The 13,047-nt window shown below is 42.0% G+C and overlaps 1 protein-coding gene across 1 annotated transcript; it reads left to right on the forward strand.

Annotated features, from left to right (window-relative positions):
- The first annotated feature begins 1,232 nt into the window (after nucleotides 1–1,232).
- On the forward strand, nucleotides 1,233–12,062 carry LOC137075297 (macrophage mannose receptor 1-like). Its single transcript, XM_067443725.1, has 4 exons — nucleotides 1,233–1,269; nucleotides 1,362–1,706; nucleotides 10,143–10,490; nucleotides 11,701–12,062. The coding sequence occupies exons 1-4, from the start codon at nucleotides 1,233–1,235 to the stop codon at nucleotides 12,060–12,062; spliced, it is 1,092 nt and encodes a 363-aa protein (XP_067299826.1).
- Nucleotides 12,063–13,047: the final 985 nt, after the last annotated feature.

Genomic DNA, 13,047 nt, shown 5'->3' on the forward strand with positions numbered 1-13,047 from the left:
GTGCCGTGATACGAAATTAAATGCTAATTGTTTCAAAATGTGCTGTAAAATAATGCAGTGATGGTAATTTATCATCCAAACAGCTATTTAAACTGCTGGAGTGCGCTTTTCAACCTCCACACTATTAACAGTACTCGTTATTTGTGTCCATATTTTGTTTTTGTAGGTGCCTTTAATTCCACTCTTTAAACTCTCAAATAAAACAATTTTGGGGTTTTTTTCCACTTCCCTGGTGATCTCGATGGCGCGCGTCTCAATCATCTCACTAGTTCAGTAGTCAGAGCACTGATCAGGGAGTCAGCCCATTGACTTATGCCCTAATCAATGCCCTGACTAGTGGACTAGTGAGATGATTGAGCACGCCCGATCTCCACGTTGGAGAAGTTTCGCTTCTTTGCAGTCTTCTGTTTGTCCATGGCATAAAATGATAAGTCTGTTTGTCCGTGGGGGAGGCAGAGACTTAAATATATAGGGGCGTGTTATTCTAATGACGATCGTTTTCAGCCGTGGGATTTATCAAGGGCAAGTATTGCGTACACCTGGATTGCAGAGGTACGCACAGCTTCATAAATCAGGCGGTGAGAGGAGTGTAAGCATAATCTTACACCAACATATACACCAGGTTCTACGCAAGATTGATAAATGAGGGCCATTATGAGCATTTTAATGTCTTCTTCTCGTCCCCTCCTCAACACAAGGGCTCACAGTTTTCAGAAGAGGAAAGAAGAAATCTAACAAGGGCAAAAACAAAAGTAAATATGAACTTCAGTAGAAAGTAAAAAAATACTCCACTACCGTCCGACTCTGAGAATGTTCATATGTAAAAAAAAAAAAAAAATGTAAACAAAAAATGTATTAAGATCCATATTCATATTGACTAATACTGACACAGAAGTTAATATGCAACTATATCTGGAGGAAGTCAAATATGACATGGGGCCTTCTAGAGAAATAACCAAATGATGTGATGCGCTGAATGAGGGATGAGAGCAGATATAATAATCACGTAGTTTAAAGCTGCAGACAGAAACATCAGACTCAGGACAGAAACACACAACCTCTAAAGTAAGAACAACTCACATGATCATTCTTCACACACAATTAGACTCTGAGATGATCATATTGTCTGAATGATCGTGAATCGAGTTATGCTGCGGAAATTTATTTTATTACGTGATCATGTTTTACTCTAAGATGAATATGAGATTTTTCAATGTGTTTCTTCTTCAGAAATGGAGCAAACTCTATATCTCGTTCTTCTTCTCATTGGTGAGTGTGTCTGTAGTTTTATTTCTGGTTTATAGTTTCATCAGGTTTGACCCTGTTATGAAAAGCATTAAATCAAACCCTCTCTTTCACAGCTCTCTGCTCCGTATCTGAATGTGTTCAGCGTCAGTATCACTTTATAAACGTGTTGAAGACCTGGACTGAAGCTCAGAGATACTGCAGAGAGAATTACACAGATCTAGCCACCACTAACAACATGAATGACATGAACGAGCTGAAGAAGAGTGTGAAGAATGGACGTGTCTGGATTGGGCTGCAGAGGACGAATGTTAATAAATGGCAGTGGTCTTCAGGTGATCCTGCGCTCGATCTGAACTGGGGATCTGGATATGCTGATGGCAGAGATTGTGGAATGATGTCAAACGTAGTGTTTTATAACAGTCCCTTTAGATCTACTCTTCAGTTCATCTGCAAAAACAGTGAGTATTCAAAATTACAACAACTGTTCATTTATAGATGCACCATGTACCACATTTCAATACAATACTAAAAACTATTATAAATATACAGCACTTGATATTTTCAACCTTCAGGATCTCAATTATGAAATTGTAGCATTATGAGTACACTGGAGGCAAGTTTCAGAACCCAAGTGCAGTTTGATTAACTGAAAATCCAAAACACAAAGCAAAGGATTCACTTGACTTAAACTAGAAACAAAGATGTGGCTGGCATGGCATTGCAAAACTCAACAAACAATGGAATTACAACATCAATACAAGACAAGCCCTGCATCCCAATTCGCATACACTAAATAGTATTCGACAATAGATTTAGTCCCAAATCATAGTATGTTGAAAAGAGTATTCCAAAGATACCCAGAAAATGGTGTGATAAATGTTGTGAGTTCCCTGCACTCTTGTGCCAGTGGTATCTGCCAAAAACCAGACCGTGCAACCAGCTTGGTAAAAATTGTTGCTCCATTCAACTGGGCCAGTGACTGCTCTACAGAAGGTAATATATGCCGCTCTCTGCATACTGCCTCATTTAGTTTGGTTAAATGGACACATATCCTGATTTTTCCATTTGGCTTTACAACAGGCACCATGTCGGCACACCATTCTGTTGATTGCTCTATCTTTGATATAACCTCCATTTGTTCCATGCCCTGTAACTCCTCCTTAATTTTGTTTTCCAAAGAAATTGGCACTCTGCGTAGGGTTGTAAGCGCATATGGCACAGCGTCAGCTTTTAAGCGAATAAAGTAATCTCCCTCTAGCTTTCCCAGTCCAGTGAACACTTTTGGAAATTTCTTTCGGAACATTTCTTCTGTTGATTGTATTTCATCAATCCGTTCAACAAGCTGTAACGCCTCAATAGCTGGCAGGCCCAATAAGGGTCTGGAAAGTGAGTCAATTACAAAAACAGGTTGAGAGGCTGTATTTGCTTTTCAGCTTGCATAATACTTGTCCTGCCACCAGTAGTTGTTTATTATTGGGCCCTTACAGTTTTTTGTTTGTTTCCATCAAGGGTCCGTCCCTCTTATAGTCATACAGTTTGGTGGGGATGGCTGGGACTGCAGCGCCAGTGTCTATTTTAAATTAAATGTTTTCTCCATTCAGTGTTATGTCTGTGTACCATCCTGTATTGTGGTCTTTTAATTCTCCTAAATAAAGGGAGTCTTTCTGTATGTCCCACTCTTCAAAAATCTCCTGCACCAGTTACCTTGAACGACATACTACTGCATAATGCCCTCTTCTACATTCTGCGTCCTTAGCTGGACATTCTTTCCAATCATGAGAGGTGATCCTGCCACATTTGAAACATTTACTCATGTTTGTTACATTCTATGTCTGTTTTATTCCTTGGCTTGCTTGTTGTTTATGTTTATATGCTGCCTGTTTTCTTTTTACTGGACCTGAAACTGAATCCACTTCACTTTTCTCTTCAGTCTGCGAATTGCCCCGCATAACTTTCACCGTCTGGTTTTGTTTCACCTGACTGACAGCTCTGCTTAACGGCAAGTCTGAGTCCAGCTGAAGTTTTTCTGAAAGTGCCATGTCTCTTATCCCCACGACAATGCAATCACTTATTAATTCATCTTTCAAAAGTCCAAAATTACAATGTTCTGCTAGCTTATGGACGGCCATTATGAAGCAATCAGCTGACTCGCCGGGTTCTTGTTTACGCATATTAAACTTAGCTCTCTCGAAAATGACTTTGTGCTTCCCCTCAAATTGAAGTTTCACAAACTAATTTCGGGAGAAGCACGCGCAAACAATTAAATCTAATTAAACACAGGTGGAGCAGGCTCAGATAATTAACCCAATTGGAACACAAGAGGAGCACATTAAACTAATCAGTTAATCAATGATAGGAGGTGTATATAGACAGCCGATTTACCTTCCTGTCATTGACAGTTTCTCAGCATTGCCTTTGATTCAACACTTCTCAACTCGAGGCTCATGTAAGCTTGGTAACACAGGGCTTGACTCAGTGAGTACTACCATCTTGCTAGTATTTTCAACTAAGGGCATTTTCACACCTGAAAGTTTGCCCCAACGTCCGAAACGAAGTTCATATTTGATTTGATACATTTGGTAAGTGTTTTGGTTTCACATTGCAATCATGCGAGCCGCTAGGCTAGCACACTAAAACATTTTACATGGACACTTGCGTCCTGTAAGTTATATTCATCTATCTGGGCTGCATTTTGACATTGATTGGCTTAACTGACGTGCGTCTGATGTCAGCGTGTTGTCATTCGGCGGATAACTTTGACGAGAAACATTGACATAAACAGGAACTGTCTGTAAATGGTCTGAAAGTCACGTTCGTTCTTGAACAAATCTTCTAGGTGATCGAATCACTCATTCGTGTGGTCCATGGTCTCATTTAGTTCACCAAAAAACAAATCCTCCCTCCACAAACAGCATGGAGCCATTGGCAATGAGCGCATGCGATGCCCCTTACTCTTTCATTTCTGCCAAAGAATGACAAACCTCGAGCCATAGCATTCAAGTATGAGACGTGACGGATCATTTGTTCATTGATTCAACTAATCACATACGCCCTTTACTGACTGAGATGCTTTGAGTCTAACTCTGAACAGGAGATCTTAGCAAACGAATTGAACAAACTGGTGCATGTTGTTCGTGAAACGAGTGACTTAAACGAAGTGAACCAGTCGTTGAACACACCGATAGCAAAAGGTGGAGCTCTGCTCGTGTAGGTAGCATATTGCAGCAAAGAGCGAAATATACACTTTACCATTGTAATTAAAACAGCGTAACAACACAGACTAATGGGTAATGATTACCTCACAATTGAAGTGAGTCCGTATTATTTTAATTCAATGTTTTAACAGTTTCTTCTTTTAAATCCAACGACCTCATTACATTTGAGTCATGTCATGCTCTTCTCGAACGTCAAAAATCAGGATCAACTGTAAAATGTATTTTAGAGAACCCCGTTTTTAAACATAACATCAATACCTTACAGTAAGCTGCACTGTTTCTAGTCATCTTATTCTGGGGAGAGAAAACGTATACCATGATTCTGTAAACCTCAAGGCCATGATTTCATTAAATAAACGTGAGCTCACTTTCCAGAGGATTTTACAGCCTGCACACTACAATGCTTAAGACTGTCTTAAGTTCAGAGCAGTGTGCAGTCAATGAATACCGTGCATTATAATGCTAGGCAAATTCTCATGACCAATGTGTAACGCTTTGACCCAGTTAACTGTCGTTGAATCATGAAAATAAAGAGTGAACACGAAAAGTCCTCTGGAGCTCAGCCACTCTGGCTAATTTTTCCACTGCCACAGCAGTGCTGTTTCCTCTGCTCCTGCTGGAGCTCAGCCTCTCTGGCTAATTCCTCCACTGCCGCAGCAGTGCTGCTTCCTCTGCTCCTGCTGGAGCTCAGCCTCTCTGGCTAATTCCTCCACTGCCGTAGCAGTGCTGTTTCCTCTGCTCCTGCTGGAGCTCAGCCTCTCTGGCTAATTTCTCCACTGCCGCAGCAGTGCTGTTTCCTCTGGAGCTCAGCCTCTCTGGCTAATTTCCCTACTGCCGCAGCAATGCTCTTCCCTTCCAGAACCTTCCAATCCTACGTAACCACTTGGAAATTTTCAAAGCATTCCACTTTCTCTTATGCTGTACATATTTTCCCTCCTTTGAATCACCTCACTCGATTCCTACCTTAAATACTGTAAAGGGCCTCCAAGTTGGTTCTATCAAAGGCTACTTGAGCAGTGTCCTTCATTATTTTTTAATTATTTATTTATTTTTTCACAACTGATTTACCGCCCTCCCTCCCCAGAGAATTCACTAACCTTTCTCCTTTAAAAAAAAAAAAACAAACAAACAAAAAAAAAACCCTCTTTATATTCTCTTTTTCCATCCAGCAAAGCTCACCCATCCAATACAGCGAGTTCAATCTCCTGTTGAATTTTGCAAGAGCTCTCCTGGACAATGGCTAACGCCCCCTTTGTTTCCCCTCCTCCTTCGTCTGGCGAGGCTCACTCATCCGGCGCACTCATCAGAGAGGCTAAGCTTGCTCTCCCGTCGGATGCTGTGAAACCCTCTAGGCCAGCACTCTTCCCTCTCTTTTTCTGACCGGTAAAGGATTCCCTTTCCGATGCCTTGAGAATTGTTCTCCCATCGGATGCCGCGAGGGCCCTCGAGGTTGCTGTCAATCCTTTTTTCATTTTCCATCCAGCGAGGCTCGCTCGTCCGATACAGTGAGTCTTGATCTCCCTTTGGACACCACAGAGCTCTCCAGATCTATACCTATCCCTTTTCTTTTCATCGTCCAGCGATGCTTACCCGATACCGTGAGTATTGATCTCCTTTCGGATGCTTGCAAATCTTTTCCTGGACGATCATTTAAGCTTTACCTTCCACCCTGCTGCCAGCGAAGCTTACCCATCAGATAAAGCGAGTATTGACCTCCCATCAGATGTTCGGCAAGAGCTTCCTGGCCGGGTGTTCCACCGTACCGTTGGCCGATAGGACCCACTCACCCACTCCTCTCTTCCTGGCAGAGGCTGGGTGGGCCCCCTCGGTCAGTCGTTCCTTTTAATTGCGTCGTCCCATCTTTCGGTCGGTAGGACTCACCCACCTGACATCACGAGTATTGATCTCCTCTCAGATGAGGGCTGAGCCTTCCCGATCGGCCGTCCCAAACAGCGCGCCCCCTGTCCACCAGCCGGGACGCTCCCGGCTGAGCTGGACGGACTAAATCATGTGCTCCCCTTTTCGGGGATACAGTGAGCATTGGCCTCCCATCAGATGTTGAAAGAGCCCTCCCGGCCAGGCGTTTAAAACCATCCTGCTTCTCAGCTATCGGCTGGTAGGGTTTTTCCATCTGATACAGTGAGCATTGGCCTCCCATCGGATGCTGAAAGAGCCCTCCCAGCCAGGCGTTCAAAACCATCTATCTTCCCAGTTACTGGCCGGTAGAGTTCTTCCATCGGATACAGTGAGCATTGGCCTCCCATCGGATGTTGAAAGAGCCCTCCCGGCCAGGTGTTCTAAACTAAGAATGCTTCCAAGTTTTCAGCCAGTAGGCTGGTCCGCCGATGCCATGAGTGGCTCCCATCAAAAGCAACACGGGCCCTCCTAGCTAGGTAATCAGACAGCCCACCATTTCTATGCGTATTTGGGGGGTCTCGGTGGCTGTCCTTGTCTCTTTGCTTTTTGGGGGGATACTCTGGGTTCGGGCAAATTTTCCGAGCCCGGAGCCCTCCCCGGACAGCACGCCAAATACGCATAATCTTTACTCTATTTAATTGATGTAAGTGTGAACTCGTGAAATGGTCATTAAAACAGTCTTCGACTGCCGCGCAGTTGAGCTTTTCCTCTACATTTAAAGCGGACATTTACTTCATCACCCATGAAGTAAATTAGAGTATTGATCTGGAATTTGTCATCTCTCTTTTGCAACACCGACGGTATCTTTGGAAACATCTGATCCATCTTGGCCAATTTTTGCCGTCAGCACAATCGAATTTGTCAGGAGCGCTGACGTGAAAACTCTCCGTATGTGCGCGAGCTGGCGCTTCGTCCTCCGACATGATGTAAAAACAATACAAAGTTCCTTTGCAATCCTGTAACTGTCTCTCGTGCGTCGGAGAGTATCAAACGTGTTCGCAGGTGTCCTTTTATTGAATTATGAAAACTTCTGACACCATGTAGTAATAAATCCACGGCAGACACAGCTGATACGATAAAACATGTTTACTACCATCACTGCGCATGCGCTCAAATCTACAGGTCCCTTTTTGGGACATCTACTACAGTTATCTTACTTAGGCTCGAACCCGCGGCCGTAGCGTCAATAACGTCATATAGACAGTACATGCATAACAGAATGACTAAGCATTTTTCTAGCATATGCAGCAATTTCAACAAATTCTATAAATATACACAACGAAAAGCAATTACACTTGCGCTTGATATAAACAAGGATAAATAAAATAAAAAGGAAGAAATGTAGAAATGACGTTATATACATGCTATATGATAATATAGTCTGGTTGATCAGTCATATAGGCAGCATTAACTAGGCCTACTGTATGTAACAACTGGATTATGGTGGTAATCCATAAAGAACAAGATACAGAAGATCAATAAACAGAGAAACGTACTTTTAGATGCACGCACACGATTAATAGCACAACTTTCTGAAATGAGGCAACTCTCGTGTGTTCCACAGTCCACACTCTATGGATTCATAACAACAACTGAATGACGCACTTTCCAGCACAGTCGAATTACTCCGTAATTCCACTTTTGACACCTGGTTTTGTTAACAATATGGATCACATGTTTTTAAATAACTGAAAAAGTATGCATGTCTATCTGCTTGAATTAGGCTATATTGATCACAGAGATAGCATTGATTGGAATGAAGGTGGTTTAATATAAAATCAAATAAATAAAAAATAGCTTAGATGTAGTAAACTACTTTTGCCAAGTTGCTGTAGCTTTGCTTGCTAAATTTCCTAGCTTCCCCCAGCTTCAGTGTAGTGAAGCTTAATTTAATGTAGAGTAACTGGTAACTTAGCTCACTACATTTTCCATTCCAAGATCATGTTTGGGCTGCTTGATGAGCATAGGCAAAAACACAGACATTTGAAGCAGTCTTACTCACAGCCTGCGGTACTAACGTTGGGACCTTTATCGTTGGGACTGCTCCATCCTTCAGCATTAGGCGATTGGAAAATCCGGCGTCGAGCTGGGCCTTGTTTATGAAACAGTCGGCACCGAAATGCAGCGAACAGATATAAACATTCGCGCAACTCAGTTGCTGATCCGGAAAAGCAAATTCCATCCACTGTTGCCTTAACGCGGGGTTTTTGGGGAATCTGTGCAGGACTGTCTTGGTCTGGCAACCACAAACGCACTTTTTTGGTGACATTGTTATGTGCACATCACCTTTGCAGCATCCTACAAGCCAGCGCTTTGATGGGCGTAGCCTGTTACTTTTGCTCTCTCCCTCTCTCTCTCACGCGCTTCCGGTAGAATTGTCCGTAAGGCCCATACAAGGAAATTCCGCCCCCATTAACGTCAAAGGGGACGCATGATCTCAAAAAACTTGCCGAAACTTATGACTAACCGGAAGTAGTATTTTTGACAAAGAAATACTCCCATCAAACGTCCACCTTAACTTTTGAAACTTTGTCTATGTTTAGTATGGGATTCCAAGTCTTTAACAGTGTAAAAAGATCAGTATGCATGAAACAGCATTTCACCCCCCCTTTAACTTGTCGGTAGTTTAGTGTAGCAGCTAGAGGAACCGGAAGACTCACAACAAACTTGTCTTTTGTTTGGATGGGAGGTAGGCAAGTTTCACCTTTCTTTTACAGACATGCGTAGTCAGGGTTGTTTTTTGGTGTTATTTTCCCACCATGCTCTGCTTTTGTTAAGCTTTATCTTTCATTAAACTAATTTGTTGCACCGTCATTGCATCTCTATGGCCTTGTCTTTGTATGTTATGTTATTCCATTTTCATGCTTATTTAATGGTGACGTAACACAAGGCTCTCAAAACGTCTATTAAATAAACACAATAATTTATCTCTCATCCATTGATATTTTTAATTTTCATTACTTGGCCCGCCCGATCAGTGGATATAAGTGCGAACCACACTGACACACATGGGTATAGCCCATCTAGAAAACACAGCCCCTGGACGTTGGGCTTTGCAAGCCCCTTGGCCCATAATATTTAATGTCCAATCTGATCCCTAATCGCAATGAACCAACAAATAAGGGATTCTTCAGCCTGTGACAGCATTCTAAGGTATGTTCTGTTAGACACATACACATAATCAATATCACATATAAAAACATGTTTTACTCACATAAGTGTGTTGCACCATTCCTGTCGGATCCAATATAGAAGTAACAACATTGTGTTTTTATCTCATTGTGTCTGCAAATCCAGTGTTGACTTATGTCTTGTTTACAAATTATTATCTTGGTATATCCGGCATGGTTATTGCACGTTTAGCTCCAGGAGTAGGTGGGCGGGGCTACAGAAGCAGACGTATACATTTATCTGTTGAGGCAGCGTTTCCCCCTTCTAATACAATCATTGATCAAAATATATTTTTGAGAGCTCTCATTTGCTGGTCCTGGTGTCTATAAAAGCTTTTCTTTTACTAACAAGGAAGTTTTCAGCTCCTTGCAGGATATTCTTATATTACCATGACCTATTATATTTCAAAAGCTCAAGGGAAAGTTGATTTCTTAAAATCTTCACCTCTTTAATATATTATCAGTTGTAGAATCAGTCTTTGAACCAAATGTGTTTCTGATGCCGCTGCTTAGTCGTATACAAACCATAAATCAGTGTAAGAATAATGAACAAACTGACTCATGAATCTGTTTCTGTGTGTTTTTCTTAAAGTGAGCACAGGACTCGTCTTAGTCAATCAGACGATGAAGTGGAGAGACGCTCAGCGTTACTGCAGACGGAATCACATTGATCTTGTCAGTGTGATGAACCAGAATGAGAATCAACAGATTGAGAAGTTCATCAATGATCGTAACTTATCTGCATCATGGGTCTGGATCGGTCTGTTCAGAGACTCATGGCAGTGGTCAGATCAGAGCAACTCCTCATTCAGATACTGGAGGTCTGGTCAGCCTAATAATAATGGAGGTAATGAAAAATGTGCAGTGATTGAACCGCAGGATCTGGGAGAATGGCATGACTTTACTTGCAACAACCCATATCCTTTTGTGTGTCATGAAGGTGAGCAGATCCTCACAAAACACACACAGTCCATCCATAACCTCCAGATATCTTAAAGGTGTCATGAACTGGCCTTTTTTTTGTTACTTTTTTATACTGTTGTCTGACGTTTGTGTGGTTTTTACATTTAAAAACATCATAACTAATAAGTAATAGGCTATTTTCTACACTGGTTTTGAGGCTGTCTGAATGCTGGGTTTGGATGGGCATGCCGCACTGGAGACTTGGAAGTAAACGCCCACGGCTAAGATTGGATTAGATTTGCTTATTTAATGAGCTTCAGCTCCGCTGTCATATCTATCCCCAGTTAGTTCACTTCACATGAGGGAGAGATTATTTTGAAAGCGGCAACTGCAACTTGTCTTTCTCAAACAAACACAATGATTTATTTCTCATCCACCTGCGATTGTATTACATGGCCCACACCCACACGATCGGTTGATATAAGTGCGAACCGCATGCTCACACACACATAAACATGCGTGCCCAGATCAAGAAAGAATTTCTGCCAACGGGCGTACGTTTTGGTAGCCTGTCTGGTACAGCCCCAGGACTAGTACTATTACATACAAAAAAGACGTTTTACTCACAAAGTTTGTTGCACCATTCCTGTCGGATTCAATATAGAAGGCACAATATTGTGTCTGCAAATCCAGCTCCTGTTTACAAATGATTCAGCCGTGAAATGAAGCGAACACACGTACATGTCTTCAACACGTGAGCTGGAACTTCATTAAAAATAAATGAAATATCACTCATTCCTAATTTTATGATCCGAAGGAAGGTTATGCAGCAACTGTGTTCTTCCACAATATCTTGCTATCTTCTTCCACATGTTTATTGCGGCTGGCTAGCATGCCGATAAGCTCCATGAGTCGGTGGGCGGGGCTACTGAATTACACCTTTTCTAGAGGTGTGTTTTGTTGCTCGATGACGTAAGGATGACGCTCAAGATCATTTTCTGGGCCTGGTGTCTATAAAAGCTTTTCTTTGATTAACAAGGAAGTTTTCAGCTCTGAAACTTACTGGAAAATCTTATATTATCATGACTTTTAATATTTAAAAAGCTCAAGGGAAAGTTGATTTCTCAATTCATCACCCCTTTAAAGTTCACGCTACATGTCTGACATGACAGATTCCTCCACAGTGTGTTCTTCATGTTTTTGATCAGTCTCTCTCTAGTTTTTGCTTGTGTTTTTTTTGTATCCAGATAAACTGATTCTGATCAAAGAGAAGCGGACATGGTCTGAAGCTCTGAAATACTGCAGACAGAATCATGTGGATCTGGTCTCGGTTCATTCAGACGAGATGCAGCGTCGTGTGATGAATGTGGTTAAAGCGGCGTCTACTGCGCAGGTGTGGTTGGGTTTACACAACTACTGCATCATGCACATATGGCTCTGGCTGAGCGGAGAGAAGATGTGCTATCAGAACTGGGCTCCAGGTCACGGAACGACACCGGAAAACTGCCGCCTCGAGAAGAGAAAAGGAGCAGTTCAGTCTAGAGGAGATCAGCGCTGGGTCAGCCTTCCTGAAACTCACGAACTCAACTTCATCTGCAAAAATGATTGAAAACATGTGAATGTTTGTGTGTTTACATTATTAATTATTCATACTTACTTTCATATATTTGATTCATGCTTATTCATTTTTGAGTTTTAAGTCTCTGTTTTATTTCCGTATTTTAATTATCATGACAAAATGTGATATTAAAACATGGTTTATTCTTAGAAATGCAGAAGTGAATTTAATTTTACAATGAACTATCAATTAAATGTAACATACACTCACCTAAAGGATTATTAGGAGCACTATACTAATCCTGTGTTTGACCCCGTTTCCCCTTCAGAACTGCCTTAATTCTACGTGGCATTGATTCAACAAGGTGCTGAAAGCGTTCTTTAGAAATGTTGGCTCATAGTGACATATAGGGTAGCATCTTGCAGTTGATGGAGATTTGTGGGATGCACATCCAGGGCACAAAGCTCCTGTTCCACCACATCCCAAAGATGCTCTATTGGGTTGAGATCTAGGGACTGTGGGGGCTATTTTAGTACAGTGAAATCATTGTCATTTTCAAGAAACCAATTTGAAATGATTCGAGCTTTGTGACAGGCTGAATTGTCCTGCTGGAAGTAACCATCAGAGGATGTGTACATGGTGGTCAAAAAGGTCAAATTCTGACTCTACCTGTCACAGGTTGAGGGTGTGACACTGGTTCTTCCTGTTGTTTGTCCTGTCCTTTCATTTTTCTGCAGCTCGTGATTGGAGTAATTAGCTTGATCACGCTGATCTCCCGCACCTGTCACTTGTTCCCTCTATCCTTTATATACCCAGCTGTGTCTATCTCTTGTTGTCTGTGGATCACTTCTTGTCACGTTGATGTTTGATGTCTGCACTACGTTTTGTCTTGTGTCTTACCTATTTTAACTCTGTATCCAGGACCCTTAGACGAGGAGTTGCAGCAAGCGTTGATTTCCTTGCTGTCTTGGTCTCGTCTACTGCTGAGTCATCTTGCCTCTGTGTTCTCGGTGGTCTTTTCAGCCAGTGTTTTGCC

The sequence above is a fragment of the Pseudorasbora parva genome, chromosome 1, assembly GCF_024679245.1.
Source record: "Pseudorasbora parva isolate DD20220531a chromosome 1, ASM2467924v1, whole genome shotgun sequence".
Classification (NCBI taxonomy): Eukaryota; Metazoa; Chordata; class Actinopteri; order Cypriniformes; family Gobionidae; genus Pseudorasbora; species Pseudorasbora parva.